The 27591-nt window shown below is 49.2% G+C and overlaps 1 protein-coding gene across 3 annotated transcripts in view; it reads right to left on the reverse strand.

Moving 5' to 3' along the window:
• The window catches only part of MSTO1 (misato mitochondrial distribution and morphology regulator 1), a 1020943-nt gene that overhangs the window by 661384 nt on the left and 331968 nt on the right, over window positions 1–27591 (reverse strand). For all 3 annotated transcript variants that reach the window (XM_069649984.1, XM_069649995.1, XM_069649989.1), the window contains exon 4: window positions 20914–20989. In XM_069649984.1, coding sequence (XP_069506085.1) covers window positions 20914–20989 — 76 coding nt within the window. The remainder of the gene's footprint in view (window positions 1–20913; window positions 20990–27591) is intronic.

Below are 27591 nucleotides of genomic sequence, written 5' to 3' on the forward strand. Positions count from 1 at the left end.
GGAATGCCCAACCACCACCACTGCGTGCAGAAGAATCACACATGGAATTCCGAATGACTATGAAAACTATGCTCTTCTCCTGATAACCTCCTTTACTAATCACACATGACTGCATAATTGTAGAAATATAGAACCTGCAAATGTATTTATAACCTGTACTTAAAATGTATAAATGTATAAATGTATAACCTGTAAAGTTATATCCAACCTGTGCTTTCCCTTGTAACTAAGTGCCCCTCAAGTAACAGCGCCGCCAAGGGCTGCTTGTGCGCTATACAAATGTAAAAAATAAATTCAATAAATAAATAAATAAAAGTCTGGTATACTTACTTTTTTCTTTTTGTCTGCTGTTCTCAAGAAGTAAGAAAAAAAGACTCCTGACTTTGTACTTTTCCTCGCACCGTTTACTGCTCCTTGTAAAAGCCCATTTTTTTTTCCTTTTGACTATACACCAGTAAATAAAAAATGAATAAATAAATAAATGTCTGGTGTTAGGTTTTCTTGCTTCTCGAAGTATACCCATGCATCTCCGAGGGAGTTGGAGATGCCCGAACTGTATGACCTCAGGAGCCAGGCCGCTAATTTGAGAGACTGTGGGCATGGACGAAGTGTTTCCCCCTTGTCCTGAGATAGCATGTTGTATGGGCAAGGCAGTTTCATTGGAGGAGAGAGAGACATCTCCATCAGATGGGAGAACCAGGGTTGTTACGCTCACCTGGTTTCCGCAGTGGCATTGAACGGAACCAAACAGGAGTGGTCTCCACCAGCGTGACTCGTAGGGCAGGGATGGCTGACTGGACTGGCCCTCCTAGATTTGTCTGCTTGACCCGTGTAGTTTCCTGAAAACAATAGAAGGGAGTTAGCCACCTGCACCCAATTCGTTCCCACTGAACACCTCCGATATTCCCTTTATGTCCTCACCTTAGTGCTTGAAATGATGAGCTCTCCATCCTGCGCTGATTGCAGGGGCGCGTAGAATGCCAGTTACTCCACTGGATCAAAGGAATAGGGCGAGTTCCAGACGAAATAGTGCTCTGGGGAATATGGCGTGGAGCAGTAATTATATAGTCTTTAGAGTTCCAATGTCTGCTATTCACTAATTTCCCTTTTCCTTTATTTATCTTGCAGCTTGGTCCAAAAGGAATTCTCCTGATTGGCAGCAGGTTGCGCTAAGGTAAGAGTCTGTATTACCCAGCACTGTCCAGTAGAAAATAATGATGCTAAATGTCTCTAACCAAGTGCTTTTGTCCTTTTACAGGTGCGGCGTAAGAAGATGCTGGATGCCGAAGAATTATACCTCGGGCGGCAAATCAAGTAAGTGCCTGGCGGTAACCAAGATTGTCTATGTTTGCTCTCGGCTCACCTTGTTTTTTCTGGTCTTCCTCCAGGTGCCGAGAATGCAGCTACGAAGAGATGTAAGCTGTGCCGGATCGTGTAGATGCTGTGAAGACTGGTAAGTATGGCGCGGTGCAACGCGTTTATTTTTTCAACGTCTTTTTTCATTGTGCATGAATGCGGTGGATTCAGGAGCCGATGAAGATTAGAAGGTAGGTTCTTGCTCCAACCTCTTCTTCTTCTTCTTCCTTTCTTCCCAGGATGCGGTCCGGATTCGGAGCGGGCGTGGCAGGTAACAGGATGCTGGCTGTAGGCACGGTGAGCGTTACGCTGCTGAATGCAGAATAACGCAAAGCATGTTCTGCTCTTTGGGCGTGGTTTAAATAGCTTCCAAAGTAGTCCCAGGTAAATATTTCCAAGCACCACACCCAAGTAAAAAATAGTCCCTGCAGAAAAGTAGTCCTTCCTTGGCCTCACAAAGGCCAATGCTTGAGTTCCTTGCGGCATGGTCTGCATGAGGTAAGTTTAATTATATGGGATCAGTCCTACGGCGCCAGGACTGATCCCATATATGAGCTTGGCGCCTATGGTGCCAGGACTGAATCCATAGAGCCCCTAACCGGGGCTTTGTGGGTTCCAATAAGGGGCTGGCATCATGACAGGTTGGCAGGCCCACATCGGGGCCACCAATATCATGGTGACTGGTTCCTGGTGCATCTTGTGCACAAACTTGTTGAGTAGGGGAGTTGGTGGGGGGCGGAGGGGGTGTAAACAAATTAACCTGACCATGTTATCCAGAGAACGTTCCCCTTGGATCGGTTCTGAGGGTACCTGGAGGCGTAATCTGGACATTGTGAGTTCTCCAGAGTTGGAAACAAGTCGATCTCTGGGGAACCCCATTCTGTGAAAACCTTGGAGACAATGTCTCCATGTAGTCACCATTCGTAATCTAAGGGGAGTGGAAATTCTCTGCTGAGCATGTCTGCCAGACGATTGAGTTCCCCTGGAACATGTTGAGACAGTAGGAATGTTGTATTTGAGAGCCCACTTCCAAATGTTCTATGACAGTTAGGATAGTCCTGGAGAGTGAGTGCCCCCTTGCTTGTTCACATGGCATGGTGCTATCCGTGAGGACCAGTACTGTCTTTCCCTGTAACTCTGTCTGAAGGTTTTGAACACTGCTAAAGGTTCCAACAAGTTTATGTGGTTGGATGCTACTGCTGGGGACCAAACGCTGTGCGCCGTCTGCTGAAGGAGGTGAGCTTCCCCCCCCCGTCCCTCACGAGAGATGAGTCTGTCGTGAGAGTGGCTTCTACTGTGGGGGTGGTGAAGGTTTTCCACTTCAAGAGGTTTTCCCTCAACCACCACTGCAGAGAGGGAACGAGAGCTGCTGAGACAACCACTAGATCGTCCCATTGTCCGCTGGCCTGACACCACTGGCTGTTGAGCCACTCTTGCATGGCAAACGTGCATGAGGGACTAAAATGCAGGATGCCATCATCCCCGACAGTAGAATGGCCTTGCGTACCGTCACCTCTCGACCGGCTACACATTGAGGGATCTGAAACAGCATGTTTTGGACCCTCTCATTGGAGCGGAAGACGAGACCGCCTAGTGTCCGAATTTGGGCCCCCAGAAACTTTTTGACTTGGCTAGGGCCTATGCTGGACTTTTTCTCATTTATGGAGAATCCCAGACTGAACAGTAAGTCTATAGTCTGTTGGGTGTTTGACAGGTGTGTTCTGTAGGAATCCCCTGTTATTAGCCAGTCATCGAGGTATGGATATACTGGAATGGATTGCCTGCGCAGGTGAGCTGCTGCAACTGCCAGCACCTTTGTAAATACTCTTGGTGCTGAGGCGATGCTGAAGGGAAGAACCTTGAATTGATAGTGTTTGTCCTCTATCATGAACCTTAGGTATTTCCTGTGTACCGGCAACATTGAAATATGAAAGTATGCATCTTTCATGTCGGATGTTGCCCTTCAATTCTCCTTGCGTTAGCAGAGGGATTACTTCTTGCAGCGTTACCATTCAAAACTTTTATGGTTTGACAAATTTGTTTGCTGGGCGCAAGTCTAGCACAGGGTGCATGGTGAGATCCTATTTGGGTACAAGGAAGTACACTGAATAAATACCCCCGTTTACCTGTACAACGGGGAGGACTTTGATTGTGCCCTTTTCCTGCAAGATCTCAACCTCTTGCAGCAGGATTCTGAGGTGTTCCGGTGTTAGACGTCTGGACTTCGGTGGTCTGAATCGAGGTGGCTGGCTGAACTCTAAGCAACAACCATGGGTGACGGTCTTGAGCACCCACAGGTCTGTGGTTATCCCCTCCCATGCATGTAAGAAGGGAGTAGTTTCTTACCTGTAACTACATTTCTCCAGCGTTGGTATCTTTCATGGATTCACATGCTGTGAATATTTCCTCTCTTCAGGTTGGGAAAACCTCAGTAACTACTTTGAGTTTTTCTATGGAAATCCTCGACAATGAGTGTCCCATCAACATCTTTTTGGGTGCTTTAGGCTGCACCAATAGGATATCTAGTATAAATAGCCTTGAGGAAAAATTGAGTTACAGGTAATAAACTACTCCCTTCTCCAGCATTGGACCTTTCATGGATTCACATGCTGTGAATAGATTACATAGCAGTATGCCAACTTGGTGGTGCATGAGAGGCAACAAAACCTCATGCCCCCAGGTCACAGTAACCAACATAATGAAAACAATCCAACAATAGGCATGAGAAACAAACACCATTAGAACAAAAACCCCGGAAGCTGCAGGGCTTACCTTATTGGAACAGGCGTTAGAAGACTGCACCGCCCACCTGCATATCCTCCACATGTTGCCCCAGACAGTATTGTCTGGTGAAGGTATTGCGGCACCGCCCAAGATTCTGCTTGGCAAATGTCGTTGAGCGGTATACCCGCCCACAGCGCCACTGAAGACGATGTGGATCTTGTAGAATGGGCCTTAGGAGTGGCAAAAGGAAATCGTAGACGAGACCTAACGGGAAAGTCCTTGCTTGGAAATAGACTGCCCCCTGTTGGAGGGGCCAAACGATACAAACAGCTGCCTTGACTTCCTGAAGACTTTCAACGCCCTCTTAACATCCAAGGAATGCAGGAGAGGTAGCCTTAGCGAAAAAGTGGGCAAGGCAATTGTAGAGTTCTTGTGATCGGGATAAAGTGCGGATTAGTAGACAGGAGAACCTGGTCTCTCATGAACCTCAGATACAGCGGGTCGATGACCAGAACCTGATGGTCAGAGACCCTCCTGGCCGATGTAATAGCCACCAGAAAAGCGACTTTCCACGAGAGGAACTTCATTGTCGCCGTCAACATAGGTTCAAACGGCGGGTTCATGAGAGCTGAGAGAACCACATTGAGACTCCATACCGGAGCAAACCTCTTCTCTGGGGGAAATGTCCTGAAAAGGCCCTTGAGGAAGTGTTTGACCAACCTGTCACAGAACAGAGAGGTGCGCCGTCTCGTGAACCTGGAGATGGCAGCCAGATGGACATTGATCGAAGACGTCAGCCCCCCTTTCGCAAGCAGCAGAAGATACGGTAGAAGCTGAGCTTGTGACACCTCCAATGGCTGCAAGTCCGGTAGCTCTGTGCACCGGACACAGAACCTAGTCCACTTTTGACTGTACGACACGTTGGTAGACGGCGCCCTTGCCGCAGCCAAAATCTGACAGCAATCCTGCAGGATCTCTAGATGTCCAAATTCAGAGTAGTCAGGAGCCATGCCGCAAGACTGAGGGATCCCGGGTTGTTATGCCAGACCTTTCCGTCGTCCTGTGATAGCAGATCCGGCTCCGACCCCAGATGAAGCGGGTTGTCCACCGCGAGGTGAAGCAGATCCGAGAACCAAGTCTGCCGGGGCCAGAAGGGGGCCACCAAGATCACCCTGCACTGGAACTTGCTCACCATATGGGTCATTCTACGGATTAGAGGAAACTGAGGAAACGTGTATGTGAACAGGCCCGTCCACGGGAATGAGTACGCTCCCCCCCCTCGAGTCTGGATGAGCCACCCTGCTGGCAAAGAGCTGGCAGTGCTTGTTTTCCGGGCTGGAGAACAAGTCCAGAGGGGGAGACCCCATTTCCTGAAAATCCTCGCCACCTGGGCGTCCTTCAGTTTCCATTTGTGCAACTGACCTGCATCCCTGCTGAGAGCATCCGCCTGAACATTCTGCACCCCTTGCTAATGGTAAGCAGTGATGTGAATCCCGTGAGCAATGGCCCAATGCCAGACTGCTTGAGCCGCGAGTGCGTGCCGCCCTGCTTGCGCTGGTAAAACATTGTGGTGGGGTTGTCTGTGAGAATGCGGACCGCTGTACCTTGAGTGAGAGGCAGACAATACTTCAGAGCCCAGTGCACTGCCTTCAATTCCAGAGAGCTGATGTGTATTGATGCCTCCTTGAGAGACCATAAACCCTGAACCTGAAACCCCAACCCACCTGGGACCCGTCCGTCACAATCGTGTACCGAAGATCCAGCTCCACCCGGGGCATGCCCCTCACAATGTTGTCGGAGCGAGTCCACCACCGCAGGGCCTCCGCCAAAGCCTGGGAGATGACCACATTGTCATAACAGGAACCGAGGCTCTGCGACCACCTGAAGCGAGAAACTCCTGCACAGGCCTCATAAACAGACAATTCGGGATGAGAGGGATGCAGGACGCCATGGACCAGAGTTTAGACATGTAACCTCGGACCGTGACCGATGGCCCTGGCCCTCACGCGGCCACCCAAGAGATCAGCTTCTGAATTTTGTCGACCGACGGCTTCACCAGATTGAGCTGCGTGTGAAACTAAGCCCCTAGGAAAACCAAGTACCTGGGTGGCGTCAGACAAGATTTTGCAAAGTTGACTGCAAAGCCCAGCCGCTGTAACAGGAGCATTGATGCCTGGAGAGACTCAGACGTCCTTTGAGGAGACGTTGCCCTGACTAACCAGTCGTCCAGGTACGGATAAACATGAGGCCCCTCCCTGCAGAGGAAGGCAGCCACCGGAGCCAGGCACTTGGTGAACGTCCTGGGAGACGACTTGAGTCCAAACTGGAGAACCCGTAACTGGTATTGATCATCGCCAACCACGAACCTTAGGAATTTGCGATGTTTGGGAAACATCGGGATGTGGAAGAAGGCCTCCGAGGTCCAACGACGGTAAGAATTCTCCTGGCTGGACCGAGCGTATGACATCTTGCAACATCAGCACCTTGAACTTCAGGTGCTTCAGATTCTTGTTCAATGGGCGAAGGTCCAAAATAGGGCACCACTTTCCATTTGGCATTTTGATAACAAAATACCGGGAGTACACCCCCTGTCCTTGTTCCGAAACCGGGACCCATTCTATCGCCCCTTTTTCCAACATCAGACGCTCCTCCTGCCGCAGGATTGATAAATGCGACTGCAACACCTTCACTGGTGGAATAGGGAATTGCGGGCACTGAAATGCCAATGAGTGGCCATAACGTACTGCACCCAGCACCCATCTGTCTGTCATAATTAAATGCCACTCGTCAACATGGTGTGCCACCCTGCCTTCTAGTTGACTGCCTATATTGCAGTAATTGCTGAGTCTTGGACTGCTGTCCTCTACTAGCTGAGGCCCTCTGACCCCTCTTCCGCTGCGCTTGAAAGTCCTTGGTCCTCTGCGTGGACTGGAAAGAAAGATTGAACCCTTGGGAGGAATAACTGGGGCGACCATAGCCCCTGTTGCTGGAGCCCGCAAATCTGGCATTCCCCGAGGCTCCTTGAAATGCACAAAAGGGGCGAAAAGAGCATCCACTCTCAAGCGCTCCCATTGATCTCGCTGTATCAGAGCCTTCCTTCATCCCTTTCAACGCCTTGTCAATTTTTGCCCCATACAGCTGCTCCCCTTCACATGGCATGTCTACCACTTTGTGTTGCACCTCAGGGTGGAAATCAGTACAGCGCAGCCAGGCCTGCCTCCAGAGAACAACACCATTGTTGATCTGTTTGAACCCCGACTCTGCCAGGTCCACTGCAATGTTAATGCTGTGGTTGGAGGCTTACTCCCCCTCTCGAACTAGCAGTATCACCTCTTTCCTTTGTTGCTCAGGAAGATGATCCAAGAGTGGAGCCAACCGGTGCCACATCTCATTGTCATAGCGAGCCATATTGGCCAAAGAGTTGGCTGCCTTGACCGTCATAGCCCCCACCGTAAGCACCTTCTTGCCAAACGCATCCTGCTTTCGGGCCTCATTGTCTGGGGGCGTTGCACACTTGTGCTGACTACGCGCCTTACGACCAGCCGCTGCCGACACCACAGACTCCGGAGCGGGTTGCGACGTGAGGCACTTGGGTGAAGACTCCAGAACTTTAAACTTCTTTTCCGTGGCCTTTGACCGCACGCTCCGAGAAGGGATGGCCTATCATACGCAGATCCTTCTGCCTGCCACACGTGGTCCAAAATGGGGACAGAGAAGACAGCCTTCTGCCTCTTCCCCATGTGATCAAATAAAAAAACTTCTGGAGTAAGGCCAAACTCTTGACAAGCCTTAGCCATCATCGCATGAAAAGCGCCGACATCATCTGGCAGAGAGTGCTGAGCCGGACTGCTCAGGGAATCCACTTCTGGGTCAGTATCCCAGGTATGCGCCCGCCTGGGCGATGATGACGCTGTTGACAGAGTGTCACGTGGCACACTATCAGGATCAGAATACACCGGCTCCCCTTCTTCTGGAGGTGTCCATGGAGGGGTGAAACCTAACGGAGACCGCGACGGCGGCCGAACCATAGGAGACTTCCGTGGGAGGCCTGTGTGAGTGGCACCCACCCCGACATCCTGTCGCGGCACAACCCGCACCACCTTTTCCACGGGACCGACCGGGCTCAGAGGGACTGGGAGCCGTGCATCCAACTGCCCCAACTGCAACTGCATCCTGGTCAGCACCTGGATGGACAGCAACAAGTGTGGATTCACCAACGGGTACTGAGGCGGGACAGCACCCAGGCCAGCCGGCTGCACACCCAATGCCGACAGATCGAAAAACAGATGACTTTCCTCTTCCAGACTTGAGTCCAAGTTGTACGTTGTGGGGTCTTGCTGCAGTATCTCCAACGGGAGCAACGGCCCATGCCGGAGCCCGACTGCCACGACACCTCCGAAGTCAACGGCGCACCTGCCGCAATGGTAGTCGAGGAGTAATCCAGCCCTGTCGACGACGGAGCAGGCGTCACCACAGTCGACGAAGGAATAGAGGGCAGCACCACCACCGTCGACTGAGGGACTTCCATAGACGAGCCCCTCAGTGACAGAACCAAGGCCGCCACCCGCTTGGCCTTCTCCAGCAAAGCGGACCGCTTGGACATGGAGCTGGATCGATGTTTGAAGACTCACGACCTGAAGAGGAACGGTGCTGGTCCTTCAACAACAACGAGCTCTTCGTCGACGAGGAGGACGCTCGACAATTCAATTTCTCCTTATCTGCCGCCGAGGACTTGTGCGACAGCGTCGCCGACTTCTCTGGCCTGGAACTCCCTTCCTTTGACTTTTCAACCTTGGGAGCCTTGTCCTGAGAGAGACCGCCCGACCCTCTCCTCTGATGCACTGACCTGGTTCCAGACGACTCAATGCTTCCCCCCACCTCTGAATCCGGCCCTGCCGTGCGCCGTTTCTTAGCGGGGGATTTCGCCGACTGCACCCTCAGGAGTGAAGACGACCCCTTCTCTGCTGTAGTGGAGGACTTACCACCGCGGGCCGAACCAGCCTCCGAACCCGGGTAAGTACCCTCGTTTAGCCAGCAAATCAACCGCCGATTGCGGTCCTTCAGCGTCTTCTGGGAGAAGCCTGGACTAATCTCACAGTTGTCCGAGGAATGATTTGGATACAGGCAATAAAGATAGTCCGCATGCCCATCCCCTTAGTAGACGTTCTTGAGGCTGCAGGTTTCACACGACCGAAACAAAGATTTCTTCAGGCCCACTGATACCATGATGGGCCTGGAAAGACAATCCAGCAAAAGCATGTGTAGAAAACGAAGAGAAATTTTCTCGTGAGAAAACACAAGATGATCCCAACAGTTTGGAGACAGCTGAAATATGAAGGGAAGCCATAGGGGCAGGGCTATTTATACTAGACGTCCTATTGGTGTAGCCTGAAGCCCCCAAAAAGACATTGCTAGGACACTTGGTGTCGAAGTTTACCATAGGAAAACGCTATGTTAAAGTTACAGATGTTTTCCCAGCCGGACGACTGGGAAATATTGAATCCATGAAAGATCCAGTGCTGGAGAATGATGTTATACGTCCCCCGACCAGGAAGGCATGGGAGGGGACCCGGATCTGAGAGTCATTTCTAACTGGAGGCCGGGAAGCCTCTGGGGATGGCATTGCAACCCCTTCCCTTGCCACTGCCTTGTCCTCTAGGGGGATACTTATTTGAGGCAGCAGACCCTTGCCCCGAGGACCATGTGTTGCCTGTACCATACTGGTTATGTGGGGAACGAGAATAAGACTGTCCTCGAAAGGAGCCGCGAGAACTTCCCCCTCTCTGCTGAAAGGGCCTTTGAGCGATTTGATTCAAAGATTTCAAAGTCTCATGTTCTTTCTTGGCAGTTTCAAGCGCCTCATCTACAGCCTTGCCAAACAGGTTAGAATCCTCCACCGGTTTGTTGATGAGAGACGCTTGGATCTCTGGTTTCAACCCTGAGTACTTTAACCTGGCATGTCGTTTCAAAAGGGTACCCAGGGCCAGGGTTCACCCTGCTGTTTCTGCAGCATTGAAGGTGATTTTAAAGGATGTTATGGGTTACTTGCTTACCCTCTGATACAATTGTAAGCATGCGCGGACGCCCTGGTTCGGGGACCTCCTGCAGGCTCTCCTGTAGTAGGTTCCATTGAACAACAGAGTAGCTGGCCAACAGCGTGGTATTGTTGGCAATGCGGGTGGAATATGCTGCAGCAGTAGTGATTCGCTTCCCTAGGGCATACAGTTTTTTACATTCCTTGTGTGGTGGAGCCTCACCTGTGGACAAGGGTACCCCTGCCCTCTTCCTTGTTGTAGTGACAATGAGAGAATCTGGGGTGTCATGTCCCCGAATATAGAGAGGGTCAGTAGGGGAGGAGCAAACATGTTTCTCCACCCGAGGGTTCACAGCCCTGGTTTGTGAAGGTGTTCGTAAGGAAGGGGCGATGCGCCTTTTAATCGAGTTAAGTAAAGTAATAGCCTGGCTGCCAGGAGGCTTCTCCTTTAAAATATCCTCCATCGAAGTCTGCTCTTTCGCCGTCTTCGGCAGTGGTTGAGAAGTAATCGTCGAAGAGGGGACGAATAATCTATAAAGGACCGGAGGTCGGGAAAGAATATAATTTTCCAATTTGTAAGAGCTCTGCATAAGGCGACCAGCTAGCTGGGTGGAAATAAACAATCTGAGGGACCTCGACACGTGAGGGGTTTTGGGTACACTACAAGTCACTTTAGGGATAGTGTCACAGGCACGCCCATGTCGGCTTCCCATTTCGATCCTCAAAGACAAGATGCAATACTCTGCGGTTACCACTAGATGTCGGACTATATCTCAGACTTTGCAGTAATAGTGAATGATTCACACTTAAAGTCTCCCACCTCCTCCGCCTCCTCATCTGTGGACACTTCGTCGGATGAGCTCTCAGAAGATATGTCTCTTCTTTCATGCCAGGAGTCTTTAGACTTTTCTTTGCAGGTTTTAGGATAAGCTCTTCTGGAAGCCACACTGCCTAATAGCAATAAACCAGCAGTTGGGGCCTCCAGTGAGTCCACCCCACTTTCAGGGAAAAGCCTTGCCGAAAAACCCTGATGTAGACCTTCTACTGATGGGATCTTGAATCCCAGGTAAGTATGATCTTCTCTCCTGTTCTGGATTCCTTTCCGATAGTGGAGACTACAATTCCCAAGATGCACTGGATCTGGTTGCGTGAATGACAAGGAGCATACGATCCAGCTGTGAGGAACCAGCGTCGCCGTGGCCAACAGATAGGGGATCCGGAAGGTAAGTGGAGGAGCAGAATACAGAAGTAAGCACAGAAATGAGAAGGCGCACCGAACCACGGTAACCGTAACCGCTACTGAGCCCGAAGGAGGCGTTTAAAGGATAACGCGGAAGGGCGGCTTAGGAGCAGAACGCTACAGAGAAAGGCAAAGAAAGAGGAACAGAGTAAGAACGGAGAAATGAGTGAAAGTGTGCAGATACGGAACACTCGAGCAGCGTGTAAACCCGAAGGAAAGCGCAGGGTTGCAACGCACCGAGTGAAGCTTTCGACGCGTATTTAAACAAGTCATCAAAACAAGAACCAAACACTAGTATGCTGCACTAGCTTCCACAGAAGCGGAGATGGCTCATCCCTTCCTCCATTGTTCCCAAAACTTCCAGTGAGGACGAATCATGGCACTAGATGCACAGCATGGTATTCTAAGCAGATTCACAAGCATCCGAAAGACAGACACAAGTGATCACAGTTCAAGGGTGTTCATTAAACTGGATATGCAGGTTGTAAAAACGCCTAAACTAAACCTAAATCTAAGAAGGGAGAAAGTTACAACCATAGCATACAATAAGGCAGTCCTTGTGACGTCTTGTCAAATAAAAGGGCCTATACCTATTGCCAGTACTTACGCTAAATACAAAAAGTGTGTGAGATAAGGTTCATAAGAAGTGTTCACAAATGATAAGTCAGGATGTGGTAGCCGAGGGTCTCCTTCCCCACGTTTTGAGCACGGGACAAGGTGGGACTCCTGAGCACAGCACACGCTTGAGTTTTTCCAGCACGAAAACAGTTCTGTTCTCAAATATCAGGATGGTCGGTGGTTAAGTCTTTCTATAAAAAGTATCATGCCTTCTAGAACCTGATTTGTTCGAAACAATAACAAACAAAAGTTCATTTTCATATGCACTTTGGTGATAACTTTTCAACCCCAGCCCCAGTCTTCCAGGCTTCGATCCACAAACCGTTCTTCACGTAATCAGGACCTTCGGTGGTCAACGCTCTTGCTTCCTATGGCCTGATAGGTTCGAAATAACAAACAAAAAGTTCCTTTAGGATTACACTTGAGGTGATAGTTCTTACCCCCTAGATCTCCCTCTTCCGGGCTTAGACCCCTGTCAAATATCAGATTTTCTCAGTTGCATTCATATGTTGTTGGGGTGATTACTTTTCACTCTTGGATCCCCCTCTTCCGGGCTCAAGCCCTTCTACTGTTTGCCTCCCTCCGTTGGGTTCACTACGGCTTTTCACAAATACTTTGCCTGGTTATGTTCAGGAGTCTTATTGTCTTTTTAAACCACTTTTCACAAATCTCAATGTCCTTGTAAACAGTTCAATGTGGACATCCCTCTGTCGGGTTCACTTTTGTCAACACACTGTTCATTGGGACTTCAGGCTTCGCCCTGTTCGATCAGCATCCCTCTGTCGGGTTCACTCTTGCCAGGTGTTTCCTTTCACACAATTCTTTCTCTTGAATTCACTATGCGGGATTCACTTCCCTTAGCTTTCCAATTTCGTGCAGGTCAAAGACTTTTGACTTGTCAGGGGGTTTTGCTTGAACTGGTTCCAATAGCAATGCCGTTTTCTAGCCATCTGGATGACAGATCCCCAGGGACTAGTCAAGGAGACACCTTCAGGTTTCTCACATACCCTTTCCCTATGCGTGGTGGATATACCTGTTCTTTGTCCAGGTCCTGTGTTGTTAAGACCTGGGAGAGAACGGGGACGAGAGAGGTCCATGAATTCCCGCATATTCTACCGATTGGTTTTGATCTTTGTAGGTAGAGGTAGTGTGGTTTCACTGGTCTCTTTAAAATAACCTACGCATTCGCATTAGGATTTAAGGTATATGTTGGGTTTTATAGGTTCAGAATTTTCCCAATCCCATATTGAAGAGTTTTGGGAGTAACAGTTCACCTGCCAAGAACTCTGGGGTCGAAAATCCCCATAAGGAGGTGGAGTTTCCTGTAAAAGAGTAGAGTGTGAGGCAGTCCTTCGGGGAGTGCTGGAATGATGGCTGATGGCACTTCACAAGATTCACCCCGGATTTCAATGTGTACAGGTATTTTAGAATACACCTCGTTGTCTCCATGTACACATGTAAATCTAACAAGGGCTGCGTTATCTAGGTCTTTCATTGAAACCAAATCAGCTCGTATAGCCGTTTGTTTACTCCCCGAGTCAATTAACCCCTTACGTGCCAAGGACAAGGTATCTCGTCCTTAGCACTACGTTTGCAGTGCCAAGGACGAGATACCGTGTCCTTTTTGGCACTTCACTTTGTGCGATCGCTGCAAAGCAAGAAAGTGCTATCTTCCCCTAGGAAGTGCTTTCTGCCCCTAGCTAGTGCAATCTGCCCCTAGGAAGGAGTACATGAGATGCCCCCCCGTCCATTTGGGTGGAGGGGGGAGGACCACCAGAGAACTTTGCAATAGAAAGGTGGTGCCCCCCCTTCCAGCAACCCCCCGGGGCAAAGCAAAATAATAGAAACTTTTTTTTGGTGAGGTTGTTGTGGGATTGGGGGCACACTAGACCACTAGGGAACCTTTCAATGGAAAGGGGGGTGCCCCCCCACCCCAAATGGATGAGGGGCATCTCATGTTGCCCTCTCTAGGGGCAGATTGCTAGTGCAATCTGGCAATCTGCCCCTAGGAAGCAGCAAATGTGTTTTTACTGGGGGTGAGGGTCACTAAACTTCTAGGGATGGCTTGAAAGGGGGTGGGAGGGGCGGTGGTCGGAGGGTGATAGTTATGATTTGTTTTTGCTGAGCTGACCATAGGCAATGTTTTTTGTTTAGTTTATAGTTTTTTTTATGCGAGGAGCTGCAATGTTATGCGAGTAGTTTTTTTTATTATTCTACGGTTAGGGCCCATTGCCATTGGGGTGGGTGGGGCTGGATTGTTGGTGGTGTGGGTGGGAGTGGGCAGTCTGGGGAGATATTTTAGTGGGCTGGGACACAATTGCAGGGTCAGGCCACAAAATGCCCTCCATGCCAGGGTTCCATGTGTTAATATTCCCGCAAAAATATTGCGATACACCCCGCAACCCCTGCATTATTTTAAAATGTGCGGGGGACACCCCCGAAACCCCCGCTCCCACAAAATATCCCCCTGAAAATATTGCCTATGGCGAGACAAACGGCCATATGTAGGGCGATAGTTTTGGTGGGGATATTTTGTAGCGATACCCATGAAGGGTACCCATAGCCAGCAGCAAGGTCAGGCCACAAATTGCCCCCCCCCCATGCCAGCAGAACATTGGTGTCTCCCTGGGAGTGGATGTCTCCCATGTGGGTTGACCATCCGCAAGCCCATGCTGCACCTCTGGCTGTGCTGCGTTACAGATTTCACCTCCGGGAAGGAATGGGGACCCTGTCGGGGCTCCCCAGAACTGCCGCTGAACTTGGGGACGGTCGACCCACATGGGAAACAGGCGCCCAAGACCAGAGGCATCACCTCCGACCATCTTGGAATTCTGCCTAGCCTGCATTACAGATTTCCCTCTGGGAAAGGACAGGGACCCTGCCAGGGATCCCTGGAACTGCCGCTGGTCTTGGGGATGGCCAACCCACATGGAAGGAAGCTGTCCAAGGCTAGGGACATCACACTCCCCACCTTCCTGGAGCTCTGGCTGGCCTGCGTTACAGCTTCTCCCTCTGGGAAAGGACGGGGACCCTGCCGAGGCTCCCTGGGACTGCCGCTGTGCTTGGGGAGGGTAGACCCAGATGGGAAACGAATGCCCAAGGCTGGGGACATCACCCCCCCCCAACCGTCCTGGAGTTCTGGTTCGACTGTTACAGCTTTTCCTTCCGGCGAGGGATTGGTCCACTGCCAGGGGCACCTGGTGGGGAAAGTTAAACTTTGACAAGTCGGTGGCATCACTAGTTGGGGGATGGTCTGGAACAGAGCAAGAATATATGAGGGGGCTCCCATTGCAGATACAGAAGGAGCACTTTCGATACCTGGAAATACAGGTATACAAACAATTCAGGGACCTATACACAGGGGACAATCTGCCATTATGGTCAACGGTGCGCAAAGATGTGGAACGATGGGGCAGGCTGGGGCTTCCATGGATGGCTTGTGGTATTGCCCAAATTCCTGTTCCTGTGTCAGTTGATCCTGGCGGTGGCCCGAGGGCCTTTTTTCGAAGAGGTAAGAATTGTCTTGTTAAAGTTCCTGTGGGCAGGGGACAAACATAGAATTGCATGCACAACAATGATCTTCCCAAAAGAGGAAAGAGGGGTGGGCTTCCTGAACCTTCCAATCTACTATAAAGCGGCCCAACTGCGGGTGCTGGTGGACCATTTGGACCCGGCCTCGGAAAACCAATGGGTGCCACTGGATAATGTGGTCCTATCGCTAGTCCCCCTCGGAGAATGGCTGTGGATTCCCCGCCCTTGTATTCCAAGGAGGGTGCAGACTCACCCGATCCTGGAAGTCTTGTGGGTTCTTTGGAGGAACGTAGGGGAGAATAGATGGTTGTCTATATGTCCCCCCCCCACCCACGAGTTGCATCTGGGCACCACCAATACGAGATGGGATTGAAAAGCCTTTGGCATTCCAAACATGGTATGAGGCTGGGCTGAGCAGGGCGGGCCAGATGTGGGAAGGGGGGGGGGGGGTTCATTACAACAGAGAGGCTAGCAGACTGCTGGCAGATAGGCACTCTGTCCATATTCCGCTACTTCCGCTACAGCTGAAGGGAGTCCTATCGGAGGGTAGATGGGGGGTGAACCTACAGAGGGGACTGATAGATTTTGAGATACTCCTGCTCACAAGGACGGGCTCCATGGGACTCATAGCTCGACTATATAAGGGGATATTGCTGGTGGAACCCAGGGACCCACTCCCGGCCAGGATTAGATGGGGACATCCCCTAGGGAGGGAAATTGACAACATCTTATGGACATTGATGGGCAGAAAAGTGGCAGCATCCCTGCAGTATAGACACCAGGCAGTAAAGGTCCTACACAGGTGGCATTACCCATCTGTACTAGCAAAGATGTGCAGGGGATATGACCCATGCTGTTTGAAATGCGGGGGGGCTAAAGGGGACTGTGGTCAAATGTGGTGGGGCTGCGGAAGGGTGCAAAAGTACTGGAGGGAAGTCCTGTTGTGGATTAAAAGGGTTGACGCGATCAATAGGGAACTTTCTCTGTGGCGGCTTCTCTTTGGGGTAACGTTGAGAGGCTGACGAGGGTGAAGATGGGCACATGGAAAGGGTAATGTTGATGGCAGCCAGATGCTGCCTTACCCAGATGTGGAAAAGTCCAAGGATGCCAGCCGAAAGGGATTGGATGGGTGCGAGCCATATACAATATGGAATACCTTACACAACTGATTGATGAGTCCCGTACCAACATTGAGAGCCAGTGGGTGTTATTTTTTTGGGGGAAATATGTGCGCTGTAAAGTGCCAGGGAGAAGACGGGCTAAGATGGGTTATTCCTCAGGGCAAGATGGCAAGGGGCTCCACGGTCTCAGATCTTTCGGTTCAGAGAGGGACCACACCCGGACAACTTCGGGTGAGGTACGGCAGGGTTCAGAGAGAATGGTGAATCCAGTTAGATGGCACCAAGGCGGTTCGCTGGGAGGAAGGTTGTCATGGTGGAGGGGAGCTTTGCGGAAGTTGGCTGCATGGGGGAGGGAGGTGGGTACGAGGTGTTGCGGGACTAGGGGGGGCGGGGAAATGGCTTCAGGGGTCGAGGAATGAACTTTGGGATGCTGCTTGATCCATAAACATGAACTCCTGCCCACAGACTAAGTCACTAATGTAAGCCTATGAGATGGGATTTAAAGTGTGGGTACGTATTACAGTGAAGAAGTGCTCATTCAAAGCTTGTATTGTTATATTCAAAATGCCAATAAAGTTCAATTTGCACCCAAAACAAAAAAAAATTATAAAGAAAGGTTTAAACAAATAAAAAATAAAAAAGATGGGGGAATTAAACCATAAGAAATAGAATTCAGGATAGGAAGCACAGCCTCACAAATAGAAATGCATGTAGCTAACGGACCAGGGTCGAGAGGAGAGCCCGATTTCAGTTGAGAGGCAATTGCCAAGGGAAGGGGTTTGGGATGAGAAGGAATCCAGTGTAGCGGCAGGTAGACAGAGAGGAGAGAGTAGCAGAACAAAAGGTGAAGTGGAAGAATCAAAAGAAGTAGACTACGGAGAGTCGAAGAAAGTTGATCCCAGAGCTCAAGAGACAGTGTTCTAGAAGAAACTGAAGAAAAGGAGAGTTCATGTAAGAGTTGGGAGCTGTTTCAATGTGGAAATAAACATTTTTATTTTTGCCATAGGAGAGGCAGAAGATTTGAGCTGGGGGGTGACGCGGTTCCATTGGAAGGGGAGTCATTGTTTTTGTGGTCCTTCAGGTATGTGATATCATGGGAATAACCATCTGCCTCCGACTAAGAGCTCACAAAGGCTTCTCTGACTGAATGGAATTCAGTACTGGATAGGCAGGGTATGCATACAACTCACTCCACATCCTGAAACAGAAGTGATGCCTGATTGGGAAGCCATCAAACGTATGAAAGGTGCATGGGTTGTGATCGGCCATCCATTACTCCTGCTCACTTTGAAGGACAAGCACTGTTGCTTCCCAAAGCTAGGTGTGCGCTCAATAAATACCATAATAATAACCTATTAAAAAAATCATTTAACCACATTTTATACTTTATCAGCTAATTCGCATTTTACTTGTGACCAAAGAACAAAAAAAACAGCTTTCCCATAGGATTTGGGATGCAAGTTAAAGAATCACATTGGATACATTATATAGCATTCACTAAGGTTTTCGAATGGGTTTTCTGTCACAATGGGGTCTGTTTATTTGGATGGAATCCGATAGGGAATAAGGGGACTACAATCATGTTTGAGGCAGTCAGAGAGACATGGAGGAAATATGCTAGGAAGAAGGGCCCTAGGGGGTTTTACAGAGGGAATTTACCCTGGGGGGTAGACCGGAGGCTGCGGCAGGCAATAGGGAAGGCAAGGATACAGAGAGGCTCCAGGAAAAGGGATGTGAGGTGGTGGGGGACCCATTTGAGGGAGGGAAGTTGCTGACGTTCTCAGAATGGTGCACAAAGTTTCAATTACCAAATGGACTATTTTTAGCATATGGAGCAATAGTTAGGAGACTAGCAGAAATTTGGGATGGAATTCCGGAGGAGCCTGACACAAGCCCATTGTTGCGGATACCGCTGGAGCAAGCGGGGGGAAGCTGAGGGTCTCACGCATCTATAAGGCCCTATGGGAGGAGGAACCTAGAGGGGAATTGAAGGTAAAGGGGAAATGGGAGGTGGACATGGGATACTAGATACCGAAGAAGGAATGGATACAAATATGGGAACAGGACCAGAAGGTGTCACGGAATGCCAGATTCCTATTGGTCCAATTTATTATCATGCATAGGACATATGTGACCCCCAACTAGATTACGGGCAAGGAAAAGAACTCTTACGGACGAGTACCCGTGGTGCGGTAGAAGCCCAGCGGGATTCCGGAACATAATATGGGAGTGTGGAGTTATAGAAACTATTGGGATAAGATGATCAAAGGGGTGAATGGGTTATTGGGGACAAAACTGGAATGTAACCAGAGAATATGCATATGGGGGATCCTTTCAGGGGGAAAGAGGCACACATCATGGAACAAGATGGTGAGATTTCTACTGATAGTAACTGAACGCAGCATGGGCATCACGTGGAAACATCCACAGGGACCATCAATAATGCTGTTGCAGGTAGATGCCCGTAGATGGGGGGGGAGCCGAACTGGAAATATTGCAGGGCGCAAGGGCTGACAGAGGGGGGGATGGAGAAACGGCAACCTGGGGCCAATTGCTGAATGATTTGGCTATACCCAAGGACCGGAAACCACCATGAGTTATGCGACAGGGGGAGGCGAGATGAAATGGGAAGGGGAAGCGGGAACAAGGATATGGAAGGGTTAGAGGGCGATCCTCTGGGAGGATGCCAATATATGCTACATGATGCTGGCTATTCACAAATGATGGGGGAGGCTGGAGAGTGGAAAAGGGATGATATAGGACATTAGGTCTCAAGGGAATCATTTGAGAAAAGGAGGGGCAGGTTGGGGGGCGGTGGAAATGTTGGATTTTTTTTCTCGTCTGCCTTGTTTACAAAAATAAAATAAAAAAGTGTTTTAAAACATTATTTGATCCCCGATTACAGACTTTTTTTTAATCTGACGGTTGTAGACAAGACAATCCTTGTTTACATAATTTAACATTGTACAGACTGTTGTTCTTGCCCTACGCTTCGGAATACAAGCAGTGCACAGTGACACACCTACTGGTGGCAGCAGCAGGTTTGCTCAACGATTTTAAGAAACCTATTTTCAACAGATAATCCATTTTAATATTCTATTTTAATATTCTATAGGGCCCTCTCATCTCTCCAGTCCTTATGGAAAGGCAGAAAACTTTGCACCCATCCCATGTTTGATCAGTATCCAGTGAAAATCTCATTAAGCAAAATGTCACCAGGGGGTGGCATTTCCCACCATTTGCAATCCAAGTAAAGTCAAACACTTTCTCCAAGTATTGTAGAATTGGAGTTAAGACCTGTAAAGGACACCGCTCCTACAATATTTGGGGAAAGTACTTTAGGGGTCAGAAAAAGAAAACAAAAAAAAAAAAAAAGGAAATTCACCTCCCCGACGACATTTTTCAGGCGAGATAGTTACATGGAACCGTTTTGTCTAATTGCTGCTTCTACTCCCAGGTCCTCTCCTGATATGGCTTCTAATCCCTGGTCACTTATTCCTGCTCCAGACCTTAGGCCAATACTCTCTATTCATCACTACCTCTCGACACCCTTTGCTCCCCAGAAATCCTGCCCCTTGCTGCCTTCTTCCTGTGGTTAAGTTCTCTACAACACAACACCCTCTTCTGATTCTCTTTCTCTGCCAGATTCTCTCCTGAAACCGACAAGATGCACACTTCCTGTGATATTGTCTTCCTCACGCCTACCCCCACCCCCACATCCCTCCAACACACTCAACCACATCCTTAATCTTAACTCATCACTCAGGCAGTCTGATGCACTATTCCATTTGGTGTCTTCTTCCTCCACCAGTCCATAACTTGATGCCGTCATGTATTACGGAAGCCACCGAATGCTTTCTTCCTTTAATGTTGTCCTCTCCATAAATTCTCCTGGTGCAATTATTTCTCAGATCCTGTCAGGGTAGCATCTACCTTGCCATGCCCCATCCCAACTAAATGTTCCACTCCTGGTGCTCAGAAGACCTCCTAGGTGGCTATTCCCTTACTCTCACAATATTCTTGTCTTTGCCCAATCGCTCTACTGATGCAGACAGCACCTAACCACCATCCTTCTCTATCGCTCCTCGTTGCAACGTTCCCTCAAGCCATTACTGATGATGAAGTACAAGAACTTTTCCTGATACCCCTTACTTTCACAGACGCCCGTCTCTCCTTTAGAGCCTCTTTTGCTACTATAACCCTCGCCTCAGGGTACCAGCCTCACTAGACCCCACTCCTGGCTCTCTTCCCAGCAAGTATTTCCTGAGGGTATAAACATCTTGTCTCACCTCGAAGGCAGTGAGGTCTTGCAAAAAGGGATTCTTGATAGGTCGGTCTTCTTGGTGGATCGTTACAATGCCCTGCCTGAAAAAGAGAAAGGTAGACTTCATAAAGATGTTCATACTCTCAGAGTCTCTTGTAGACAAACAGAGCATGCAGAGGACGGCTCCACGACATACAAAGGCAACCTTAGCTTCATCAGCAAACATGACCGGCAGAGTATTCCTTAACACCAAAGACCCCTCATTCAACTAGTAGAATAACATTTCATAGCAATGAACTGTGGGAGGATGCATGAATAAACACTGGAAGATTTTCCTCGTTCGGCAGCGACATGAAGGCAATAGATCACATTCCCCAGCAACAAGAGCTAGGAATTTCTTTTTTTTATTTTTAAACTCCAACACTCACTGAAACAAACCAACACACACTTAAACCCGAAGTCACCCATCATAACATCCAAACGTACACAGTAACACTTGACTAGTGGGAAAGGGTAATTGCCCCACCCATCAACATACAAAATGCAACGAGGAAGGGAAGCCCCTCCTGTTTTCCCTACTGTTTATCTTGGAAATACATCTACTCGCTGACAAAAACCCATAGCATACTGAAAGGTTTCAGCTGTCCGGAATGGGTGGGGGTTGTGGGGGAGATGCGATCGCATTGTACGCAAATTAAATATTTCTCTATATTAAGGAACGAAAATGATTCAGCCTGTCACAAAGTCAGTTGACTGACCCTATCCCAAAGCCTGGAGGGAATCTTTAGGCCCGGAAAGCAAGATGACCAGGGACTTTTTACCAGAGCTATGAACTAACTCGAGGCGATACAGGCTGGGAGAAGAGAGCCCCCACATCACCCCTCCTGTTTACAATACCCACACCCATCCTGGGGACTATCTTCGGATTGTAGCTAACCATATATACCCTGCTTGTATATAAAAAGTCAGAGGGTCTTAATGCCAGCCAGATCCCCACGGATATCAGGTGAGTCATTGACCAGAAAGCCCTCCACTTGCCCGCAGTGTCTTGTCAGAAAGAACCCCTGTGGGCACAAACCCCCAAAGAATCAGCAAAGAGACAGAGTAATTCTCTACAGCCCGCTAGGATGCTGAAGGGTCCTGTGCTACAGGAGAAACTCTCAGTGGATGCGGGAAGGAGTACCTGAAAATGGAGAGGGACCGTCAGAGATTTAGAGAGCTGCTCCTCGGGTTACAGTGTGGTAGAAGGGATTCCTGTGAGAATTCACCAGAACCCAAAGAGAAACCGAAGCATAGCAGACATCCTTACAGCCAGAGACTAGAATGCTGATGAAGGACCGTAATCTACCAGAACAGAGCTACAAATGGAAGGTGGAACTTCTGCTGACAACAAAGATAGGCAACTGAGGATGTTAAAGCCTTGGGGTGCCATATTAGCAGGGGCGAATGGAAGCAATTGGAGCCAGAGCACATTCGGAGGCTCTATATTTGAAGGAAAAGGGCATCGCCAGTCAGAGCGCTTAGTAGAACTGGCCATGAGGGAAGAGGACAATAAGACAAAGGAACAAACCAAAGATGAGAGGAAGCAGTCAGCCTGGTGCATGGGAACAACCAGAACAAGAAGTACCAAGAACGTTGAGTGCTGAAGAGCTGGAGGAATGTTAAAAGCCAAAGAGCTTGAGGTTCTGAGTGACCTGAATAAAATTGAGCTCTAGAAGCTTGCAAGCCAGATTAAGGTTTTGTCCCTGAGACAGCTGTGCAGCTTGTGATGAATCACCCCTTCCTGTGAGGCTAGGGAGTTGAGCCCACTCCGCAATACCCTTCCTAGGGGGTAGAGTCAAGTGGGTCCTCACCAGGAGGGACTCCCACTTTGGGGACAAGGACTCCCATAAGTAACTCCTTCAGCCTGGACATATTGTAGCCTACATGGGATGCTCAAAAGAACCAGAAGATGCAAAGTATCCAGACTGGTGCAAAGAAGCAACAAACTGATGCTATAATCTTATGGAAGATCAGCATGCCGCTTCAAATAAAAGTGGCAGAGTATGCCCCTTTAAATAAAAGTGACACATCTGCTGAGACGAGGAGGTTGATTGAGGAGTGCTCCGTGAGAAACCAGAGAGAAGCAGGGAGAGACAAGCACGTGCGTAGGCTTGGGGAACTCCCCTGCTACACAGAGGTTGAAGTGGTCGGGAGCGGTGCTCCTATACTTTTTATTTTTCAGTTTCACTGTTCCTATAATTTTATTTTAAAAAGAAACCATTCCGGAACGGTTTAGTTTTAAAATAAAAGTGTAGGAAGAAGTTGAAACTTGCACTTCAGTGCACTGCACTGAACCTAATAGGGGTGTTTGTTTGGGGGTTTGTATTGTGCGAGGGAGGGGGTGTGGTGATGGGGTTTGTGGAGAGTGGGGCAGACTGGCAGGAAACATAGCTCCACTACTTCTTTTTGTACACTTCGACCACTGCTGCTACATCATACCTGGGGAACACGGAAACCTGGAAGCCTGTAAGTTTTGAACTCGACAGAGGGAGCAGTACAGGATGCCGTGACACTGAGAAGCCAAGCGGATAGACACCAAAAGGAGAGGAGCCTGCCGAGAGGTGGTAGCGAGTCCAACAACAGGTAAGCGTGGATAGCCCATCCACAAACGGGCGCCGAGACCACCAGCAGAAGTGAGACCGCAGACATCTGGTCATGCCGTTAGAGACCAGGGTGCTACGGAGAAGTCAAGGAAGGTGTAAAGAGAAACGGCACCAAAGGGAAGTCAACAGCAGCTTGTGAGATGAGGAGAGGTGCCCGAATGACGAAGCTCTCAAGGACATACGTCGCTAGGAACGAAGGTAACCGGAAGGACGGAAGCATGGGAGGAACACCCAGGGTATCGTTATACCGCAAGAACAACTCATCACAGTGACTAATATGGCACAGGGTATATTGAAAGGAATTAACTGGGATTGTGAGAATACTAGAAAAGAAACCATTAAAAAGCTAAACAAAACACTCATCAAAATATTACCTGAAGCTGTGCTTGAACCCATGCCATAGGAAATTAAATGACTGTAGTCTCTATCTTTCTCCCTCTCCTTTGGTTTTAACTTGAATTGATTTGTGGGCTGTAGTATTGGGGAAGTGATTGATAGTTTATGGGAGAGGCAATGAGAATCGATTCTGGTCCCTAAATCCAGGTATTTAATGTTTTGATATTTGTCTTATTGCATATAATGATGCCTTTTAGGTTCCGTTATTTGCATTTTAATAAATATGTTTTATCTTATTTGTATGTACTACAAATGGCCAAAATAAAGATGATTGATTGAAATGACTAGGCAAATAATCTGGCATATTGCTGTTTTGCCCACCCATCCTCATCCTAGCAGGGGGAAAGGGTGCAGGTGTTTGCTCCCGCATGGGCAGGAGCAGCTAAGGAGTTCTTTCGCAGCACCTTGTACCACCTACGGGCCCTGCCCACAGGCCACAGCACTCTTCAAATATTCCTGCCGCCCCTCCTGCCCCCCCCCTCCAAGGGTGAAGTCCGCAGGGGGTGAAAGTGTTTGCTCCCGCAGAGTGTTCGCTGCCCAGCATGAGTAAGGACGCCATCTGAAGATTTTGCGTCCGACTGCCCGCCAGGCACGCCTATAACTGAAAGCTATTTAGGAGTATTGTCGTTGGTGTTCATTTCCTCTGCTGCAGAGACAGAGCATCAAGGAGGCGAGAGCCATTACGAGTTTGAGTTGTGTATTTTATACGGCTATCTGGTCATCTTGTCAAACAGAGAAATGACTGATCGTTGGCTGCCACCATCTACATTGATGTAGAATCAGGACCCTATTAAAGCTCCTCATCTCTGCTTACATCTTGTGTATATTGACCTCTTTATTTTCACTTGCAAGGCCCTCGACAGTTCCGCTATGTCAACGACTCCAGCACCAGTTCCTGCATCTATATCTCAAGGGAAAATACTGCTGGTTAAAAGGAAAATCCCAGCAGCTGACACTTTGCACCTTGCATGCACCATGGAGGATCATTCAGCAACTCCCACTGTCAAAGCTTGCTCACTCATTAGTGAGATTAATTACTTTTTGGGATCTTTTGGTTCTGTCGGAGCGCCAATTAGGTTTTATCCTTGAGGGGGTGGGGGCACTGAATCCCATGGCATTGCCGTTCACCTTGAACCTGAGGGAACTACTTGCCTGGCTCTATCCAATGAAAGCATGGGAAATGTGCTGCAGCCAACAATTATGGCTGCGGGGGCGCTGTTGTGTGCTGAAGGAATGGCTGCCTGATTTGTGTGCTCCTGCCCGACCGAATATCCTGAGCTAAATACATCCTGCAAACGGGCCGCCCGCGGAGCTGAAACTTAGTTAAATAAGTAGCTAAGGGATCCCTGCGCGTGTGGGAGAAATCCTGGAGAGCTGCGACAACGCAAGCATCGGTAACAACGTGTTTAAAATCCCCCGGCACAGGGTGACAGCTCGGGCCGACTGAGAGCACCACGAGACACCACTGCAGAGACGGGGACACTGCAGGAAGGAGGGCCGCAGGTGGGCGGAGCCTCGAGTCACGGAGTGCGCCGAGATGAACAAGTTACTTCTTACCTTGTAACGTTCTTTCGACGGGATGTTCCTCCGACGTATTCCTCATCTTAGATATCTCCTTCCAGCTGTGCTGGCCTCAGAAAATTTTTTCTCTCTCTAGAGGGCGCTGCGCGTCGACGTCCTCCGAGTCGATGTCCCTCGACAGCCGCCGTATCGACGTCGACATCATCCTGCCTATAAAGGCCGCGCGCAGCGTCCGTTGCTCAGTTCCGTTTTGTAGCCCACAATAATACTTTCTGGACTAAACTAATCACCCTGAAGGAGTGTAAGCTGCAACAAGGGAAGTAGAACTGCGGGGATGGATGGGAGGGTCGATGAGGAATACGTCGGAGGAACATCCCGTCGAAAGAACGTTACAAGGTAAGAAGTAACTTGTTCTTCGAAGGGATTGTGTCCTCCGACGTGTTCCTCATTTTAGATAGGCTCCCATAGCAGTATTCTATTATCGGAGGAGGGAGTACTGACTTCACGCTGTCTTCTATTGATGAATAGAATGCAGTACAGCCCTTCCAAACCTAGTCTCTTGACTGGAGGAGGAATCCAAATTGTAAAAACGTGTAAAGGTATGGACAGACGACCATGTAGCGGCCGCACAGATGTCTTTAACCGGCACGCCTCTTTTGAGGGCCGATGAAGCTGCAATACCTCTGGTCGAATGAGCCCTAAGGTTTTGAGGGGGCCCTTTCCCTGCCAGTTTATAACATTCCAGAATGGCTAGAATGATCCATCTGGAAATGGTCTGCTTAGTTATTGGTAACCCCAGCTTGTGACCTGCGTAACCTACAAACAGCTGGTCTACCTGTCTTATCCTGGCTAGTCTACTGATGTAAAAACTTAAAGCCCTCCTAGGGTCTAGCCTGTGTAACCTCTCTTCCTCTTTCCCCGGGTGAGGAGGAGGATAGAAAGATGGTAGGGTAATCTTCTGAGTGATATGGAATTCAGAAACCACCTTTGGGAGGAAATTAGGCTTCACTTGCAGGACAACTTTGTCTTTGTGAAATATTGTGTGAGGGGGTTTACAAGAAAGAGCTTGTAATTCGCTCACCCTTCTAGCAGATGTAAGTGCTATTTATAAAACAGTTTTAAGGGTAAGGAATCTTAACGAACAAGAATGGAGAGGTTCGAAAGGTGTGCCCATCAGGAAAGTTAGTACTAAGTTTAAATCCCATAGGGGAACTTGGAATGGTCTTGGGGGATAAACATTGGTTAACCCCTTTAGAAACTGTATTAGCAAGGGTAATTTGAAATAGGATGGTTCTTCCGCAGTACGCTTAAAGATGGATAGCGCTGCGAGATAGCCCTTAATGGTGCCAACTTGAAGGCCTGAATTTGCCAAATATAGTAGGAAGGACAAAACCATTGATGTACCACATGAAAAAGGGTCGATATTCTGTTCTCTACACCAGCTGCAAAATCTGATCCAACGGCAGCGGTATAAAGACTTTGTTGCTGGCCTGCTTGCCGAAAGCAACACCTCCATAACATCATCAGGGAGGTCCCAATCCTTGTACCTCAGCCTTTCAGAAGCCAAGCGTGAAGGTTGAGGGTTTTGATGTCTGGATGGAGAACCTGACCTCCCTTCTGTGAGAGTAGGTTCTCTCTGAGTGGAAGTCGAATTGGAGGGCAGATGGACAAGTCTAGAAGGTCCGGGTACCACGTTCTCCTGGCCCAATCCGGGGCAATTAGGATCATGGTTCGCCGGAATCTTCTCAACCTCCTGATCATTTGAGGAATGACAGGGACCGGTGGGAACGCGTACAGAAGCGGAAACTCCCAGTCCACTATGAACGCGTCTCCCAGAGCTCCTCTCGGGGGAAATTCCCTTGAGCAGAACAGGTCGCATTTCCTGTTTAGGCTGGTGGCGAACAGATCTACCTGAGGGGTTCCGCAAAGGGCGAAGATCTCTTGAAGGACTTCCTGAGCTAGCTCCCACTCGTGGGAGACTGTGTTCTGCCTGCTCAGAGTGTCCGCTGTCAAGTTCTTCTCTCCGGCTAGGTGAACTGCCGATAGAGAGATTCCTTCTTGCATTGCCCAAAACCAGAGCTGCATCGCCTCTCTGCACAGGGGTAGTGATCCTACGCCTCCTCTTTTGTTGAGGTAATGCA

Source organism: Ambystoma mexicanum, chromosome 1p (genome assembly GCF_040938575.1).
Source record: "Ambystoma mexicanum isolate Mex_15411 chromosome 1p, UKY_AmexF1_1, whole genome shotgun sequence".
NCBI classification, from domain to species: domain Eukaryota; kingdom Metazoa; phylum Chordata; class Amphibia; order Caudata; family Ambystomatidae; genus Ambystoma; species Ambystoma mexicanum.